This window comes from Megachile rotundata, chromosome 9 (genome assembly GCF_050947335.1).
Source record: "Megachile rotundata isolate GNS110a chromosome 9, iyMegRotu1, whole genome shotgun sequence".
Lineage (NCBI taxonomy): Eukaryota > Metazoa > Arthropoda > Insecta > Hymenoptera > Megachilidae > Megachile > Megachile rotundata.
In genome coordinates this window covers 9065807-9087295 of record NC_134991.1, presented here as the reverse complement: position 1 = coordinate 9087295, position 21489 = coordinate 9065807, and the positions used below count along the sequence as shown (strand labels likewise).

Here is a 21489-nt window from a genome sequence, read left to right as displayed (position 1 = left end):
AACTCTAATTATTCAAATTATTTCCCAAATTTCCCTTCATTTCTAATTTGAATCTACAATTCCATCAGAATCCCAAATAATTTCATAAACTACCATTAAAACAATCTGAAGTCTGATCTCTAATAAAAAGTTTTCCCCTAATTCGAAACGCTATAAAATAGTACCCGCAATCCTTCATCTTTCCGCGTCTGTCCGCGGTCGGAGTTTCTAAGATTAATCCGAGAAACTTTTCTGTCCGGTGTTTGGTTGGTTTTGCGGTAAACACGCTAATTAAAGCGTCGTTTCACGGTTGTTTGATTTTCCCAGACTTAGGGGATCCGTAAGGTTGCGGTGGATATAGCGGCAGCGTCCTTCTGTCACGACGTCTCGGTTAGATCGGTAATACGCCGGTGTAAACTGTCGGCAATTAAGACGGTGGTTAATTACGGTTTTAACCTACATCGAGGTGCGTGAGTCGCCACGGTAGGACAATGGGAATTCACGGAGAAAGGCACGCGAACGGCCATCAGATACCGACGGCCATACTACACCGAGAACCATCTTTCCTTTTGATCTCTGCTACACAAGGCTGCAATGTACGCTTCCTTTCGGTGTCGTCTATGGAAATTTCACGGTTCTCGTATCTACAATCTTTTGTGTTCTTCGAAAACATGTTGATAGTAAAGTTTTTGAATTTTCCAAATTCTTATGTTATTGAATTTTATATTTTCAAGTTTTCAAATCTTGATATTATTACATTTTCCAACCTTGACATTTTCAAGCTTTCAATTTTCCTTGATTCCCTAAATTCTTATATCCTAGGAATAACCTTGATTTGTCCACAGATTTCCATAAACCTTAATTTTCATATCCTTTAATCCCCACATCCTTAGATCCCGAAATCTCTAAATTTCCGTGTCTCAATGTCTCGACATCTCTATGTCCTCAAATCTTAGAATACCTACGTCGTCAAATCCCGAGGATCCTCAAAATATGAAGACTCTGAAATTTCCAGACCTTCATATCTCTAGATCCCTAAATCCCTAAATCTCTTCCTTAGATTCCAAGATACCTAAATACCTAGGCCCATGAATCCCATTATCCCTGGATTTATTCTACAGATTCTTAAATTTCTAAATCGTCGAATCCCTGAATTTCTACATTCTCACATCTTGAAATTCTTATAATTGCTAAAATTATTAAATTCTACAAATTTAAACTTGACAAATTTACAAATTTGTTCCTAGGTTTTCAAGAATTCTTGAAAAAGCACTCTCAGAAGGCTTCCTCCACGTTTTGGTTCGTACATGTTCCGTAAGGAAGCCTGATTTGCTATCGACTGTACGCACGTGTACAGCTCTGTGTTCCCCTTTTGTGTATCGTGCTGACTGCACGCATACCTGCCACGCCGCCACCAGACGTGATTTTCCTTCTACGTGAAATCACGCGTTCCTCCGGATATCTTGATACTTATCTGCTTGTCTACTAGCAGCGATACTCTTTCCACGTTTCTTCCCGATCGTGTTGCGTGCTTCTTTGGAAGAACGAGAAGCGTTCGCATTGCTTTCGTTTTCGGTGAACCAGCTGGGAACATGGGATCTGTTGGCAAACCGATACCGCGAACTCGATAAATAGAGAACGTAAAACTATTCTGTTCATTATCGGTTTTTACCGTATTTGGCGTTAATCGTGAAATATTGACGTTGCTGTGTCGACAGGAAATTTATTGTTAGTGCATTTGAACATTTAACATGTTGATGGGGATTATGGAATTTTTGGGAGTTTGGGTAATTTGGGGGTGTAGGGATTTTGAGATGTGGACGTTTGGAAATTTGGGGATTTGGGGATTTGGGAATTTGGGAATTTGGGAATTTGAGAATTGGAGGATTTGAGAATTTTGGAATTTGAGGATTTTGGAATTTGAGAGTTTTGGAATTTGAGAATTTTGGAATTTGAGAATTTTGGAATTTGAGAGTTTTGGAATTTGAGAGTTTTGGAATTTGAGAATTTTGGAATTTGAGTTTTGGAATTTGAGAGTTTTGGCATTTGAGAATTTTGGAATTTGAGAGTTTTGGCATTTGAGAGTTTTGGCATTTGAGAATTTTGGAATTTGAGTTTTGGAATTTGAGAGTTTGGCATTTGAGAGTTTTGGCATTTGAGAATTTTGGAATTTGAGAGTTTTGGCATTTGAGAGTTTTGGAATTTGAGAGTTTTGGCATTTGAGAATTTTGGAATTTGAGGATTTTGGAATTTAAGAATTTGAGAATTTGGGAATTTGGGAATTTGGGAATTTGAAAATTTGGGAATTTGAGAATTTTGGAATTTGCGAATTTGAGAATTTGAGAATTTGAGAATTTGAGAATTTTGGAATTTGTGAATTTTAGAATTTGTGGAATCTTACTATTTGGATATGTGGACACCTATAAATTTGATAATTTGAGAAATGCAGATATGTGGACATCTGAAAGTTCAAACCTTCATCAGAAAATTTCCACATTTACAATTTAAAGATTGTCAGCTATCTGACGATTTCACAATTTAAAAAATTTCGATATTCTTCAGAATATCTGAAAACTTGTTTCTTACACTTATGAGTAATCCACATCGAAAGTATCGACATCCACACTCAATTACCCGATAGTGCCTCCTGCATTGCGATTTTTCCTGGAAAAGCAGAATATATGTGCCAGTGTACTTCGTGTGAACACTTTGATACGAAGTTCACGAATAAATGCGTCATTGATTGATGAGTGACGAATTACGATTAACCCAATTTCATAAACCGGATATCACTATCCTTACAAAGAACGATAAGTGGACTCGGTGCGTGTTCGACGAATATGATATCGATTAACATACATATAAGGCAACTATATTTAAACCAGGAACAGTCGAGTCACTCGGTGACGAATGATTATAGTCATCGCTAGTGGCAATGGACTGACTCTTTTAGGGAGTGTAATCTTTTAATCATTTCCAAATTAAATTATAAATAGAAGAAAATTGTATTTAAATTTGGGAATTCGAAATACATTCATGTAATTATTAATTTACATACAAATTAGTTTTCTTTAGATTATTAAATGTTGATGGTACAGAAAACTTTGCATTTTTATTTACGCTAATTTGGAGTTAATCACATATGTTACTTTTAAATTTCCCGCTATTTATGACAGCGTTTTAAACGCTAAGCATATTGCCTTTTTTATGAACATATCTTTAGAAATCTCGTTTTTCTCGTTTAAATTTTAATTGACTAATATTTCATAAAAAGAAATAGTTCTGAATCGGTTTACATATTTAGAAGTCTCATTTATATTTATATTTATATAAATATAATATTTACGTGGCGTGATTTTGCTGCATTAGTATCGAACAAGTTTGATTGAATGACATTACGCGATTTACTTTATTTCTCAAAAGAATCTATGATTATTTTTCATTATCTATTACAACTTCATATGCATTTCATTTTGCAAATACATATAAATTAAATTTGCGATACACCAGTTTTTATGGTGTCTCAAGCTCCCATATCGGTCCCATATTCTGAAATATTAATGTACTTTCCACGTTACACAAAAAGGACATATACCGGAATGAACTTGAAAAGACTCGCAGTTGTACTTTTCCTTTTTCCCATAATTGTATCCATAAATTGGAATCGACCAGTAACATAGGGTCGACGGGGTTTGCCAGACGGGTATCGAGGAAAATAGGGAAAGTTTTTGTTTCTATTGAACGTCACCCTCCAATTTGTGACAAGGAAGACGTCTGACCACCTTTCTTGTCCCTTTCGCATTTTTTCTCACGTCTTTCCGCGTAAAGTCAGGCGTTTCATTTCGTTAAGAGGAGCATGCGTTGGGGTTCCAGTCAAAGGCACCTGGTTTCCCTAGTCGATAAATTGTCAGAGAACCTCCCCTTCGGTTCTTCTCCTCGCCGTGTTGCCCTCGTGTTCTCACTTGCACGCTTTTCTTTCCCGTTCACTGACTTTTAGGAAGTCCCACGTGAACTTTCAAACCTTTTCGATCGCGTTCAATTATCACGGATAATGTCCCTTCAGACAACGGAGCTTGCTTTTTGTACGCGTTCCCGTTAAGTGTTCGCCAGTTATTCTTACGCTTTTTCTTACAAAACCAAGGTTTTTAAAAAATAAGAAACGGGTTATCATTTATAACTAATATTTTGTCAGTATTGGATCTTTTATTATATGTAGAATCAAGTGGAATTTGATGAAATTAGGCACTAAAAATTGTATACAAAATATCACTCTAATTGTCCTACTGTACATATATGATTTATATATGATTATACTCTACATATATGATTATATGATTATACCCTATACATGCGTATACGTAGTACATGATCACACAACATACATGTAAATATAGAATTACGCAAAATCCATACACGCAGTATACATCTACATCTAACACAATGAAATTACAATACATATTACACAATCGACCAAAACACTATAAAACATGAACCCACACATCATCAAAGAATTTGCTGACCTCAGATCCCATTCTGATAGGAGTAACTAGTAACATCGATTAAAAGCATTTCTTCTTTAAGGAGAATGCGGAGAAACAATTTGGTGGTTGGAGGATTCTGAAAGATAAGAATTATCTTGACATTGCTGATGTCTGAGGCACTCCGAATTCAACGACACAGTGTCTTCGCGTGCGATCGCCCGAATCCCCTCGAGTTTGAAGAGATAATCGTAGCAATTATTCCGCGGTAGAAGGTGGTTCGTGTCTCGAGTGTCGTTGGTTGAGTGCTAACTCGCAATTAATGTAAAACGGCCGTATAGTCACGCTAAACATCGACTACCTTCGCGAAAATACTAGACCGCTTGATTTAAGACCGGTCTTTGTGGTAGACGTCTTCATACTCTTCGAACAAGAGCATGCGTTTAACCGGTAATCAAATTTAAATTGACCACTTGAAAACAGAAGACGGAGAATTTAAATGATCTTTATAACAGATATGTACAATTTCTTTGAGATTTCGCTACTAATATTCCAGTCGTTCGATTCATTCGTCATGTTGTTCTTGCTTCTGATACCGACCTTCAGGAACGAAGGCTTTTAAGCTTTATTTCGCGTAAATTGCATTCTATGTCGGTGGTACAATATAAATGTACAATGTTTTAGAAATTGATGATAAAGAAAGAGTGCTTTCTTCATGTGATTTAACATGTGATTGTTACATTACTATGCACTGTCACGTCTTCATAAAGTGTTTGCAATACCAATCCTTGACTAGAATATAACTGTCCTATTAATGAACGTAACATACAATAATAACGTAACATATAATAATATTTATTTGGACTTTTCTGTTTAGGTCTGGACGAAGCTCGAGGAAGCCGCCTCTCCGAGGATCCCCGGGCGCAGCGTTATAGAAAGTGTCGGCAGGTTGTGTCCCTGTTAGCGTTAGGCAGTAGAATAGTAAGATGCTAGTCTTCCCGGTGACCGAGTCATCAACGAGGATGGGCTCGCTGTTGTCTCATCAGCAGCAACTCCGTCTGGTCCTGTTGATCCTGGTGCTGATGTCTCCGCGTTTGCCGGTTCGTTCAACCTCGGCGGACATAGTACAAAAGTTCCACGACCCCGAGGTGAAACGCATGAACCATTTGGTCGTGGACAAGAACACGGGCCGCGTGTACGTGGGCGCGGTGAACCGGCTGTACCAATTATCCCCAGACTTGCAACTGGTGGTGAAAGAAGTGACCGGTCCGAAGGGCGACTCGACAGCTTGCTCGATGATCGACTGTCCCCGAGAAATGTCGACGAAGCTGGTGGACAACGTGAACAAGGCCCTGGTGATCGATTACACGACCACCAGGTTGATCTCGTGCGGTAGCCTGTCGCAGGGCACGTGCAGGGTTCGAAATCTGCACAACATCTCGGAGGTGGTGCAAGAGGTGAAGGAGGCGGTTGTGGCGAACAACGCGACCGCTTCGACGGTAGCCTTCATAGCACCGGGACCACCGAATCCACCGGTGTCCCAGGTGATGTACGTGGGCGTGACTTTTACCGGGAACTCGCCGTACAGATCGGAGGTGCCCGCGGTGAGCTCCCGCTCCCTCGACAAGGACAGGATGCTGAACATCGCGGAAGCCGCTGTCACCACCGGCACCAGGATGTACATAAACTCGCTGGCTCGCGAGCGATACCCCATCAATTACGTGTACGGTTTTAGCAGCGGGGGTTTCAGCTACTTCATGACCACGCAGATGAAGAACACCGAGACGGCGATATACATATCGAAGCTGGTGCGGGTCTGCCACGACGACCAGCATTACTACTCGTACACCGAGATACCGATCAACTGCACCAACGACGGGATATATTACAACCTGGTGCAGGCCGCGTACGTGGGCAAAGCTGGCTCGGTGCTCGCCGGTGATTTGGGCATCACAGCGCAGGACGATGTGCTGTTCGCCGTATTTGCCGAGAGCAACGGCACCAACAGCGACGTACCCGTGGAACATTCCGCGCTATGTGTTTACTCGTTGAAGGCTATCAGAAGGAAGTTCATGACCAATATACAGAAGTGCTTCAGCGGTGAGGGACACAGGGGATTGGAGTACGTGTCTCCCAGTCATCCGTGCATCTCAACGGTGAGTCGTTACTTTCCTTTTTCTTCAGTTGCGGTCTCGATATCATCGCGTACCTTCTACGCGAGCAAGGTTTACTTACTGTCTGGAAAAAGGACTATTTCAGAATGATTAAGTATCATGTCAGGATCTTTTGATTATACTGGATGTTCCCATATAATATAGTAAAAACATTGCGTGTTCCTATTAGGTGTCCTCGATTTTGTCATTAAATCAAACTGTTTTCGAATTGTTTTTTTTCTATCTATTATACACTTCATACCATGAAAGTGTTGTTCCAAATATTTTTATCAAACACAGTGAATTCGAACTAACATCCTAAAATATTTGGATTTAGTATTTATTTCCAAGTAAATTTATTTAATATATCACAAATCAAGCGCGAAAGACTTATGGGTATGTGATACGGCGTTGTAGATAGAACGGGTTCAGAAATTTGAAAGGTCTGAAATATTTATGCGAGTATTTCGTGGTTTACGGCCGAACATTTCAGAAGGAATAAAAAGAAAAATTGCAGCATCATTTTGTAAAAGCACGCGTTAAACGGGTCCGAAAGTGCAACAAGAGGATTACGAATGGTGGATGGTAGAAGACAAGTTCCAGGTGTAGTAATGCCACGAAAGTTGGCTTTATATTCGCGTCTATGTAAATGAGAAACGATCATTCAGTCGTGTTGTAACGTCGTAGCACGAACCGATCGTGGGTGCACGTGTAAAATCGAGCAAGAAAGCACGCGCCCCGTTCTCGTGTTTCTTTCCAAGGGGGTTCTTTAAGCCCCCATGCGGTGCTGTCACGCGATAAGAAACTCGATGGCGGTTTACCGATTACCTGACGCTAGCAAAGCAAACGTACGGCTCCTCCTGACTGAATGCAAATCGACACCGATGGACGAAACACTGGCTCTCCCCGTTATCGTACACCCTCAACAACAATCCGTAAAGAGGAAAATCCATTTGCGACTCGTGCACTCGCGATTCATGCGCTACTCCAACCGCGACGACTTTGATCGACCTCCTCAACGACGCTCCACTATTCCGCCTTTTATTATCGAATTCAAACCACCTCCCTGTTTCCCCTTAAATCGTTCTTTTCTGCCCGACAAATCAGACTACTCGCGCGGTGAATCGCGATTCGACAGGGAAATTTCTGCTGGCAATTTGAACAGATTAGAAATTTTTTTTGTTTAATAAGTTTTCAATGAGTTATTCGAATTTTTAAATTTCCAAATCTTGAATCTTGAACTTTTGCTCCAGGTCTTGAAATTAAAAGTCGAAAAGTTGAAATTTTTCTGAGTCTTCAATGCCTCGTTAGCAATGTCCATAAACAACTCCCACTGGATCCATTGTTCATCCAAAGCATGATATCGATAAGTACGTTCGTACGAAACAAAGACATTCTATCTTGTACCCGGAATAATCACACCATTTCCTGGCACGTGTACATATCAATGAATCACCCTCGCACATTCATCAATGATGCATCCGTTATTAATCACGTCTCCGCAAAAGAGCAATATCGAAATCCTCGGAGGAAGATTTTTCTTGGCGAATCAAGGTAAGTTTTCAAGGAAGCAAAGTCCCGTTCGTGGAATAATTTGGAGGCAAGGTATCACGCGAACGAATCGAATTATGCGTTGGTAATTCAGCGCACGTGCTAGAACAACGTTGGAAGTCTTTGTCGTTGATTTGCTGAATGGTTGCCAGGTAAAAGGGAAGGCCACGATTCGTCCTCGTGGCCCATTGCGACGTAAATCAATTGGCTGCATCTTGAGGCTCCTCTTGAGAGTGCTTGTATTTACGTAACAGGTGGCCGGTATCGAAAATCTCGGCTGGTGATATAGCGAGAGAGATCGTGCGGAGCGTCATGTGTTCCTTTCACACGCGCGATCCTAATCTAGGCTAGATCTTCGACTACGTCTTCTGGAAAAAGCTCTGTTCGTTTCTCGGTCGTTTGAATCGCTATCGTCGACAAGAATTCACAGATTTTCCTCGAAACGCTGACTCGCGATTTCGATGTTACCGCTTGCTCGATCCACAGGTTTTTTATCAGCGCGAAATTGTCGGAGGGAACTGAAGGATATTTGAAAACGGTTTTCTCGTCATTCTATTTTTCTGTCGTTTTAAGTGATTGTTTTTTTTACGTACTTTTCTGAATTTATTGTCTCTTATATTATTTAATTTTACTGTTATTTACTTTCTTGAATTATTACTTTATTTTATTGTCATTTATTGTGACATTATTTCATTTTGTTTGACTTACTCTCAGATTATTATTTAAATTTACTCTTACTTTACTCTCAGATTATTATTTAAATTTATTGTTACTTACTCTCAGTTTTTATTTAAATTTACTCTTACTTTACTCTGAGATTATTATTTAAATTTATTCGTACTTTATTCTCAGATTATTATTTCAATTTTTTGTTACTTACTCTCAGGTTATTATTTAAATTTACTCTTACTTGCTCTCAGATTATTATTTCAGTTTATTGTCACTTACTCTCAGATTATTCAAATTTACTGTTATTGTATACGTTGTCATTTACAAAACGTAAATTACATTTTTGAAGAATGATCAGTTAGTTATGTCTATTCTGCGTCACGTGTTTCTTACATACGAACCAATACGGGTCACATGCGTGAGTTATTCACATTTGATCGGTAACAGATGAATCGTTAAATGAATATAGATATACCAAATTTGTATAACATCTGCTCACAGTAATATAAACTTGTCATTGTATACAAATACAATTATTATTCGAATATTCATTAGTCTGTCACCAGTTCTCACTAACATCTAAATTCAAAGATAAAATAACCATTTTAAAATGAAATGAAATCAATTAAGTTCTAAGAATATTCAGCGACGTATCAGCACGTATTTCAAACCTTTCCAAACACGGTTATAATTCATTGACCAAGATAGCGTAAATTTCTCAGCTGTTTTTCATCAGGCATCAATACTGCTCGACGTAGGTGGTCTCAAATAACTCAGAATAACACAAGCATGACCGAGTTTAACACGTTGTCTGCCACGTTGGTCACAGCTCACTGACGCTCTACGAATGTAATTCGGTCGAATAATAAATTTCAATAAAAAAATAATGTATTTTAAATACCACCGAAACTGTGTACTCTAGTATTTCTGTCGCTGATAAAAATCTTTTCAAATTACGGTAGCTGTTCTTTGAACAGAAATCTTGTAATTATTAAAATGAACGCGACACATCGAAGCGTGAAATGATGAATATAAATACATGAATGTAAATTTTATGCATGTACGATAGTTTTTTTAATGGAGATATTTATAAGAAATCGACATTTCTCGGTGACTGTCGCGTGGCTGTACAATTATTTCTTGAATATGGCATAGGTTTAATTCTCGATTACAAAGTGTGGGAAGTGAACACTCGGTATAATGCTGGTTGTAAAATATGTGGTATATTATTTTGTGTTTGTGGAGTTTTTTCATTGTGGAGGATTTGAGGATTTGGGGAGATTTTGTGTGAGACTTTTTTGTAGATGAGAGTTTTGGAGATGACTATTGTCGAATTTGAGGGTTTGGAAATATTGAAATTGAGGAGTTGGAAACTTTTCGATTTGGGAATTTGGGAGTTTGGACTCTTGAGAAGCTAGAAACTAGGGATTTGGGAATTGAGGTCTTTGGAATTTAGAAATCTAGGTATATAGGAATTTAGAAATTTAGAAACTTAAGAATTTAATAATTTAGAAGTTCGTAAGTCTAGAAATTTAGGCATTTGTGAATGTGGAAATTTAGAAATCTGGGAGCTGAGGAATTTGGAAATTTAGAGATTGAAGAATTTAGAAATTTGGACATTTGGAAATTTGGAAATTTGGAAGCTTGGAAGCTTGGAAGCTTGGAAATTTGGAAATTTGGAAATTTGGGAATTTGGAAACGTGGGAATTTGGAAGCTTGGAAATTTGGAAGTATGGGAATTTGGAAGCTTGGAAATTTGGAATTTTGGAAATTTGGAAACTTGGGAATTTGGAAATTTGGGAATTTGGAAACATAGGAATTTGGAAATTTGGAAATTTGGAAGCTTGGAAATTTGGAAATTTGGAAGTATGGGAATTTGGAAGCTTGGAAATTTGGAAGTATGGGAATTTGGAAGCTTGGAAATTTGGAATCTTGGAAATTTGGAAACTTGGGAATTTGGAAATTTGGGAATTTGGAAACATAGGAATTTGGAAATTTGGAAATTTGGAAGTATGGGAATTTGGAAGCTTGGAAATTTGGAAGTATGGGAATTTGGAAGCTTGGAAATTTGGAATCTTGGAAATTTGGAAACTTGGGAATTTGGAAATTTGAAAATTTGGAAACTTGAGAATTTGGAAGCTTGAGAATTTGGAAGTTTGAAAATTTGAAAGCTTAGAAATTTGGAAACTTGGGAATTTGGAAGCTTGGGAATTTGGAAATTTGGAAATTTGGAAATTAGGTAATTTAGAATTTTAAAAACCTAAGAACTTAATTTAAAAAATTCAGAAATCTAGAAAATTAAACATTCAAAAATATAAATATCTAAAAATTCGAAAATATACAAATTTAAAAACTTAACAAATCTACCAATTCAAGAATTTAAAAATCTACGAAATATGAAATTTTGAAATTTGAAATCTCATAAACATAAAAGTTCGAAAATTTATGAATTCATCAAATAAAAAATTTGTCATCGACGTATAAACAAATTTTCAATTGCCATATCCTCGATCAAAGAGAACCTATAAAACTCGATCGAACCGCAGGTCACATAGTTGAATGATTTTTTCCTAGCACAAGAAAGGTACCGGATATGATCGTGCAAAGAACGAACAGTAAATTCTGTTCTAATTTGTTTCGCGGTTAAAAACGTTTGAATGGAATGACTGTGAGTAATGGAGTGAGTGATGCAATAGTAGTACGATAGAAACTGGAATGAAACGCGACTGTGGAATAAAAAATTGTTCCAGGTTCAACAAAGTGTTGAGAGGTGTATGCAAGATGGTTGGTATTAGAAAGATGAAAGGGAGAGTTGAATGAAATAGTATTGATTGTTAAGTTTAATAACTATGTTGCTCATGCAGCATTGTGCTAGGTATTCTATAGCCGTAAAATGATTACATGGCTATATAACGCATGGCTTTGTTACTCGTAATTAGTGCTGATTTCAATATTGGAAAGAATTATTGTTTGATATTAAATTTCAGTAGGGTGAAATTGTTAAATTTATCAAATGTGAAATTTTTAGGTTTCTAAATGTCCAAATTTGCTAATATTGGAATTTTTCAAACTTTCTTAGAGTTGCAAATATCTAAATTTTGAAATTGTCAAATGACCAAATTCTTAGATTTTTGTATATGAAGGGGATGTTTCACTATTTCTAAACTTCAAAATTTTCAAATTCTGTAACTTTTACATATTCAATTTCCTAGATTTCTAAATGTTTAAGTCTTTAGATTTCTAAATCTCTAAATTCCTAAATACTCAAGTTTATAGATTTCTAAATCTCTAAATTCCTAAATAATTAAGTTTATAGATTTCTAAATCTCTAGACTCCTAAATACTCAAGTCTCTGGATTTCTAAATCCTCAAATTCTTAAATACTCAAGTTTTCAGATTTCTGAATCTCTAAATACCTAAATACTCAAGTTTATAGATTTCTAAATCTCTAAATTCCTAAATACTCAAGTCTCTGGATTTCTAAATCCTCAAATTCTTAAATACTCAAGTTTTCAGATTTCTGAATCTCTGAATTCATAAATACTCAAGTTTCCAAATTTCTAAATCTCTAAATTCCTAAATACTCAAGTTTCTACATTTCCAAATCTCCAAATTTTCTAAATTCCTAAATTCCTACATCCCGAAACATTAAAATTCTCAATCTTCCAAATCCTCCCAAATTCTCAAATCTCTAAATCTCTCTATGTCCAAACTACCCCAAACTTGACATCCCTATAACCTTTACACGATCCATAACTCTATTAAAAAAAAAATATATCAAAATTCTGAGAAGTCCCAAATTCCCTATTTTCAGACATTTGAGATTCCCAAAACTCCACATCTCCAAATATCTAATAACATCACTCACATTCCCAATACTCCACATCTCCAAATATCTAATAACTCCACTCAGATTCTCAAAACTCCACATCTCCAAATATCTAATAACTCCACTCAGATTCCCAAAACTCCACATCTCCAAATATCTAATAACTCCACTCAGATTCCCAAAACTCCACACCTCCAAATATCTAATAACTTCACTCAGATTCCCAAAACTCCACATCTCCAAATATCTAATAACTCCGCTCAAATTCCCAAAACTCCACATCTCCAAATATCTAATAACTCCACTCAGATTCCCAAAACTTCACATCTCTAAATATCTAATAATTCCACAGTGTCCACCCAACTGTATCCATCCTGTCCGTGTATTACACGAATCTGCAAAAATCCCTAAAAATCCACAATAAGCTATATTTTCCCTCAGTTACATTTGCCCTAGGGAAATGATACTTGTTATTGACCGTACACGCGACGGACGTCAGGAGGCGTAATGTCAAAGGTTCCCACGAATGACTCATAATAAAGCGTTTGCTCGGTTTATTACCGTGAACGACGCTCTACGTTTGGGGTTGGTGGAGTGTAACCAAGTCCTCCGGCATTTTCGTCTGGCGAAAAAGGCCGAGATAAAAGAGTGGATAGTTTGCGGAAAGCGTCGAAATGATATTCAGAACGGTAGCGTGCACTCCAGCTCAGATTTATTCAAATTTTCGAGGCTAGACGGCTCGGCTCGTTGGACGATCCTCTTTTCTACCTTTCCTTTTCGCGCCCTTTTCTTTCCTTCGCTTCTACATTTTACTTCTTCTTTTTCTAACGTCTTATTTCTTTAATCCACTGCCTCTTAACCGATGTTCCGACGAACGTGTTCTCTGAATTACAAATATCGTTTAACGCAATTTTAGTTTAATACGGTTAGATACAAAGATTAGTAAAATTCTCAACGTTCATAAAATTACCAAGCTTATTAAAATTCAAATAATTTGTAAAATTAACAAAATTCAATAGATTCATGAAATTTCTTAAATTTTAAAAACTTCGCAAATTTCAAAAACTTTCGAGGTATTCAATTTTACTAAAATCCCCACAATTTTATAAATTTAAAAAATGTTTAAGACATTCAAAATTATTAAAATTCATTTCATTTCAAATTTTCAAAAATTCTCGAGATATTCAAGGTTACTAAAATTCTAAAAATTTCTTAAATTTCAATAATTTCAAGAATGTCGACAATTTTCAGAATATTCAAGATTATTAAAATTCCCAAAATTCTTTAAATTTCAAAAATTCTCAAGATATTCAATTTTATTAAAATCCCCACAATTCCATAAATTTTAAAAATTCTCAAGACATTCAAAATTATTAAAATTCCTCAAAATTCATTTCATTTCAAATTTTCAAAAATTCTCGAGGTATTCAAGGTTACTAAAATTCCAAAAATTTTTTAAATTTCAATAATTTCAAAAATGTCAAAAATTCTCAGGATTTTCAAGATTATTAGAATTCCCAAAATTCTTTAAATTTCAAAAATTCTCAAGATTACTAAAATTGCAAAAATTCTGATCATTCTACAAACTCTTCAAATTTCTACAATTTCTAAAATTACAACAAATCCCATGATTCTCAATTTTCCAAAAATCCCTAAAATCTGAAAAATTCTCAAAATTCCCAAATAAAAAGTTTGGACAGTTTGAACCTGATTAACCTAATTAAATTTGTAAACCGCTAAACACATATATATTATATTAAATTCTTCCAAAGATCTCCATGAAACTGCAATTGAATACCGACACCTTGCAAATGCAATAGTTATAAAAAGGAGAGACAACTGTGAAAGGACGCAATGAACCCATTTGAAAGAAACAACGGTAAAAGAGAAAAAACTGATCGGAAGGAAGAAACACGTTCCGCAGGACACGTGTAACGAAGCGGCAGAAAATAAAGAAAAGGAATATTTAAGAGAAGAAAAAGTAGGAACAAATGCAGAGGCGCGATCCGGAACGAACGAAACTAAAGGGAGAAGAGAAATAAAAGGGTAACAGTGTCCCACGGCAGCTCGTCGGCTGGACCAAACAAACAATCTTTATCTCTTTTATGCCGCTCCTTATCTACACTCTTCTTCTCCACAGTTTTCCCGCAGCAGCTTCTATGCCTTTTTCTCGCCCCGCGTACGTGAACGAGTCCTTTGTGTTCTCCGCATACTTTCTCACCGTTTCGTCTTCGAAACAACAAAGAAAAACGAACAAGAAGGTTAACTTGCATCTCTTATAGATATCGCAAACAGAGTCAAGCATCTAATCACTGCAACTTCAAACAACTTCGTATCTTTTGTTTATTCGGACACTCTATTTATTTTAATTAAATATTACATAATAATATAATGAAATATTCTCTCATAAGCTACTGACTTGTTTACGTTATTCCTTAGTAATATATTTCTTAAATGTTATAATTCGAACCTGTAAAAATTTCCAAACATTTAATAGATAATAAAGTTCACTGCAATAAACTTTTATTAAACCAGAAATTAAAATATTCAATTACGAATATACATCCCCCGTTCCTCAATTAGGTGCGTAGGCATTAAAATTCCCAGTTATTTACATAAATACCGAAAGCGTGTAAAAAAAGCTCTCAAACCAGATTAAAACAACGTGCATGTATACCTAATCAACTTTACGATAAGGAAATAAGGAATAATCTTCCCTCTTTACGCAGTCAGCTTCTATCCAAGATAAAACAAATTAAGGCTAATTAAGATAGCGAGTCGTGGTCAGAGTCATCTGATCCAGAGTCATGAAATCGTAAGAGCTACGGTTTCCCGATCGCATTAGCCCCCGACGTACAAATTCTCTTGGAAACGTATTCTTGGTAGAACAGCAATCGAACGGTGATTAAACGATCAAGAAAGCTCTTACGTATCACGATCGTGAAAGGTATTTTCCACGAGTTCGGTGGATTAGGTGAGATCTAGTTGGGTAGGAACAGTTGTTTTTTCCTTCACCGCACCTCATTGATCTTCGGTCAGCCATAAAAAAGCCCATCAGCCGACCCTGAAAAAGGTGCTCCGTCAATTAGTTCCAATTAAGACCGCTCGTGTCGGCGGTTTCGTGATGCCATCTCCGCAAAAAATGGTCTTTCGTCGAAGTTATTGCGAAACGACAAGAGTTATCGTTGAATCAATTGATCTATTCAGACATGATGATTGCTACTCAATTTGCTGTTTTTAATATTTTTACCATTTTTCTGCGGGACTATCTTCATGTTTACTTTCATCCTGATTCGTGTTTTAAGAAACTTTAGATGAAAATTTTTGAATCTTTGTGACTTTTAACGCGCGACCTTGAAAACTTAAAATATAACACTTAAACTATTATTTGTGTACTTTTACAGCTTCCCATCAATGGACGTATATCCCTAGTCCCAAATGCCTTAATCCCTACATAAATCATGCGTCTTCTTGGAATTACAAAATCTTGAAGAAATTAAAAGAAAATAATTCCCATATATCTTGTTTGTTCCAAGTATCTTCCTTTTGTTCCACCGCATCAAAGACTTTTTGCTTCCAGTAATTTCAATATCACCGTTTCCCACCTTTTCAACAGGCTACCCACACTCGATTTCTCGGAAGCTGAACATATTCCCGGAACACATACAGCAACATGATTTACGAGCGGTAAATCGAAAGTAGCTCTTACGTTACGCGTGTAACTTAGCCGTAATCTACTGCTCCTATTCGGCATCGAATCAGTCACGCATATTAACGAACTCGTCGTCGTTATCTTGCAATATCGTGAAAGAAACGCATCGTAATGGTAATTAATGAAAGAAAAAAAGAAGCGTCTAAGGAGCGTTAACACGATTGTTTCTGGTGTGCGCTCTCAAGGTAGTTTCCAATGCGGAATACCGAGGATCCTTCCGAGTACAAACGTCACGCTCCGTGTACCAGACGAACGCGTCTCGTTCTATTTAACAAATCAACGAGTATAGGTAAAACACGAGCAAAGTCGATCTTCGTGAACCAACTTTCACCTGATCGGATTCGCTAGCTTGATTTAGATTGTTATTGAATGCGGAACGCTTCGAATCGAGAGATCGAGCTCGCTTTCGATGGTGCTTCCGGTGATTTTATTTTGAAATTTAGTTAGAAGGCGTGATATTGCTATCTCTTAAATATCGATTAGATCGCAACGCCTCGAACAGTATAATATATTGATAATTTAGTATATCGATAATATACCGACAATTCGACATATGGATAATTAAATATATCGATAATGTAACATATCGACAATTCGATGTATCAATAATTTAGTATATCGATAATGTAACATATCGACAATTCGATGTATCAATAATTTAGTATATCGATAATGTAACATATCGACAATTCGGTATATCGATAATTCGATGTATCAATAATTTAATATCTCGATAATGTAACATATCGACAATTCAATATATCGATAATTTAGTATATCGATAATGTCACATATCGACAATTCAATATATCGACAATTCAATATATCGATAATTTAGTATATCGATAATGTAACATATCGACAATTCGATATATCGATAATTCGATGTATCAATAATTTAATATCTCCATAATTAAATATATCAATAATGTAACATATCGACAATTCGATGTATCAATAATTTAGTATATCGATAATGTAACATATCGAGAATTCGGTATATCGATAATTCGATGTATCAATAATTTAGTATATCGATAATGTAACATATCGACAATTCGATATATCGATAATTCGATGTATCAATAATTTAATATCTCCATAATTAAATATATCAATAATGTAACATATCGACAATTTGATGTGTCGATAATTCAATACGCAATAATTTAATATATCAATGACTCGAGATATCAATAATGTAATATATCGACAGTTCGATATATCGATAATTCGATAAGTCAGTAATTTAATATATCAATAACTCGATATATCGATAATTCAATTCATTTATATAGAGAAGAAAATGAATATGAGAATGTCATATTAATTATATAGAATATGAGAATGTCAAGTACAAATGCTTTTCATACAAAATAATAAATCACGATACATTACTCATTCTACCAATTTAAATGAGACAAACTTATCACGTTTCTTGTCACTTTACCCTCTCGTATAAATATTCTTCTTCCAAAAGAAGATACACGAAGAATCAAAAGAAGATATCGCATGTAAATAGTCGATTCTTCTCCCAAAAGAAAGCATAAAGAACGAAAAAAGCAGATATCATCACGTATCTTTAAGTAGAATAAAAGTATTCTTGTATCAAAAAGAGTGTGCAACGAAGGATGCAACTAAGTATCAATTATTTCGCAGTCATCACGGTAATCGTATCTGAAGAGCACATTACGACGTCGGCGACTATTCTCGAGTGCAATAAAAATGGAGGTTATCGATTGGTCGATTCATCCACATCCGTAGCAATAATAAAACAAAGCTCTCAGCCTGGTCGACGAGCACTCGACCAGAACCAGTACGTATCTGTAACAAAAGCACAAACATTATTCCGCAAATAACTATCGTAAAGGAAGACGAGTGTACTCGTTGTGTCCGGTTAGAGGGTGGTTTTCAAGCACCGCGTTCGCATACTCGAAGGGTGGGGGGATGGAAACGATATTGCATTTTTATACGGTCCGTCGAATGCATCGAACCGTACACTGATTACGAGTCAGTCGGGTTCTCCATTCTTTCTATCGACATATTCGTAGTTTTCTGTTCTTTGAGCGGGTCTATCGGTGCCGACACCGTCGAAAGGGGGTAGAAAACCGTGCCGGGGTGGGAAAGATGGACCCCCGGTAACCTCTGCCGTTGGCATGTGGAAAAGCTGCCAGCCAGACAATGGAGCTGTAGCTAACCCGAAAAACTGAGCGTCCAGTAACGCGGAGAAAGAACGGAGATATAGGGGTTGGGGGTGGTTCAAAGAAAATGGCGGACACGCAGCCACACTAGGGTGAGCTCTACGCGCGAAGGGTAGCTAGAATTCAATTTTTTCGTGACAAAAGAATCACGGAAGCGGCCGGGGCTTGTACAGTCGACGGCAAATCTGACCTCCCTAGGGAAAGTGCTGGGGGGTGGAAAGTTGTGCTCGATTTTGAGCGAGGGCTTTGCGAATTTGGTGGCGAAGAGTTTTGGGAATTCGGGATATTGAGAAGTGTCGGACTATTTGGGTATTTGGGCTTTGAGGGTTTGGACATTCGTAAGTTTGAAGTTTGCAAATTAAGAATTTGGGGGATTTGAAAAGGAATTGTATAAATTTTTGGAACTGTTGGACTTTAAGAATTTGGAACTGTTGGACTTTAAGAATTTGGAATTCGGAGAATTCGGACAATTACTCGGAATTCGGACAATTGGAAATGTGGGAATTAAAAATTTGAATATTTAGAAAATTTAGATTGCTGATTTCTGTATTTGGGGATTTCCAAATGTGATGATTTCTGAGTTTGAAAAAACATTTGAAAATTTCGAAATAAATCTACGAATTCAAGAATTTGAAAATTAGTAGTGACAGATTCGAACACTAATAGAAACAGGTTTGAACACTAATAGTAACAGATTTAAACACTAATAGTAACAGATTTGAACACTAATAGAAAATCTGAAAATTTGCTAATTTAGTATTTAAAAGCTTGAAAATCCTAAAACTGAAGAATGTACAAATACATTTAATTTGACAATTAAGTGATTATAGCCTACACGTTTCCCTATAAAAACGTAACCTACTTACACCCGAGTGTACAAAAAAATAAAAACAGAAGAATGGAGTAGTAGAAGATCCCTGAATTGGAAATCGATATGGGGGGTGCGTCACATTCGAGAAAATCCCGTTTCTGCAAATTGGATCGACTTCCCAATTAAAATATTTCGAACTGCGAGAAAATGGTCGCGTTTTCCTATCGGCTCATGGAGATCGCGTTAAATATTTCGTTTTTTTTTTTCTTTTGTATATCGGATCGGGGTTGTAAAAGTGGAAGCGGTTTTTTGTGGTACCTAAATGGGAGAATTTGCGTATATTCGGGAGATTAACCTTTTTCGTTTCGATCGGATTCGAGGTAAAATACATTTTAAGTACGATAAATGGTATATTTCGTACGCTATCATTGGCTTATATTAAATTGAATATTTGAAGTCCTGAAATAAAAAAATGTTGATAAAAACGTACAGTTGCGTGAGTTAATTACAATCACATACTTAATGATTATATGTTTGAAAGTTTTAATTAGTTTATCAAATTAAAACGACAAGATCAATGTATTTTATATATAAAGTCATAAATCTAATAAAAAGTGCGATACGTAAAATTATCTTATAAACTTATTGATTTCGAGTATCAAATTTGATGGATTTTTAATAGTGAACACAGTTATTTTTATTAAAAAGACGCAAAATATATTATTACAAGAAGACGCCGAGCATCGTAAAACGTGAAGTCACCAACGGTTCTCAAAACACAAAACGCTGCACGGCAACCAAAAACAGAACAACAGTCTGCGAATTTCTTTATTTAAGAGTTTAAAAGCGCGTAAATTCGAAACTCCAACAAAATTAATTAAACTCATTGAATTTAATTAGTGAATTAGTTAATTAAATAAAAAGTATAATATATAAAATGCACATAGACTTATTGATTTCGGATATAAAATTAATTATTCGAATAAAATTATATAAAAAATTAACATATCAGACTTATCGATTTCGAATATAAAATTAATATGTACATTAAACCCGTTAATTTAAAAAAATTAATTAAATATGACAAGTATAATAGACTCATCGATTTCAGATGCGAAATACGTTAATCTGACTTCGATTATAAAATTTGTTTCAGACGAGGTTTTGAAAGATTGTAGTTGATCAGGAATCGTGGGATTAAAAGGAGTGTAATTTCTGTCGAACGATCGACCAGAAAATCGATAAAGAGAGAAGTAACCGGAAGCGAAACGAGAATTCCACCCTTCGTTCATCGATTTCGAAAAATGATTTTCCACACCGCGTGACTCGGCCGGTGTTCCTCGCGATGATTATACGAGGGGTGGCTCGGTATCGCCGGTTTAATCTCCATAAATTACAATGGAACAAGAAAAACTCGAATATCGAATTTCAATCGGGCCTTAATCACGTTTCAACGGTCGGCCTCGAAATGCGATTTTTCCACCTTGTAAATCCTGTCGCTGATTAAACTCGATCATCGATAGGCTCTCCCGGTTTAAGGAGCAAAAACGAGACGGCGAGAGGGGAGAACGATACTCGAAATTTACGACGCTCGCAATGACAGATTGTCTTCGATTTGATCCGTCAATTATATATATTCTTGTTTTCTCCACGAAACGTGTACAGTCTACGATAATGTGTGGAATATTTTCCGAAGCTAAATGATTGATAGATTACTTACCGAACTACGATTTATCGAGACAACGTGACTTGCAGCGGCTCCGAACGATGAGTTTAATTTTCAATGCGCACCGATATCGAACTGATTGAACATCGATATCTATCGCCGTCGTCGTTTATTTACTTCAACTTCGTTTATTCTCTTTCGGACGGTAAATTGCGATCGAATATTATTCGGTGAATAGTTAATCTTGTTTTCCTAGAAAATATGAGAGAAGAGATCTTCAAGAAACTTTCGGTGATTTCAGAATTTCGCATTGACAATTTTAGGATATTGGATTATTGGGATTTTGAGATCTAGGGACAATAGTATTTGGTGGTCTAGGGATATAGGAACATGGTGATTGGAAGTATAGAAACTTGAAGATCCACGATATGTATATCTAG

The 21489-nt window shown here is 36.3% G+C and overlaps 1 protein-coding gene across 7 annotated transcripts in view; it reads left to right on the top strand.

Moving 5' to 3' along the window:
- Nucleotides 1–21489, top strand: part of PlexA (plexin A) — a 496310-nt gene that overhangs the window by 127913 nt on the left and 346908 nt on the right. For all 7 annotated transcript variants that reach the window (XM_076535614.1, XM_076535612.1, XM_076535613.1 and 4 more), the window contains one exon: nucleotides 5335–6613. In XM_076535614.1, coding sequence (XP_076391729.1) covers nucleotides 5444–6613 — 1170 coding nt within the window. In that variant the 5' untranslated portion in view covers nucleotides 5335–5443. The remainder of the gene's footprint in view (nucleotides 1–5334; nucleotides 6614–21489) is intronic.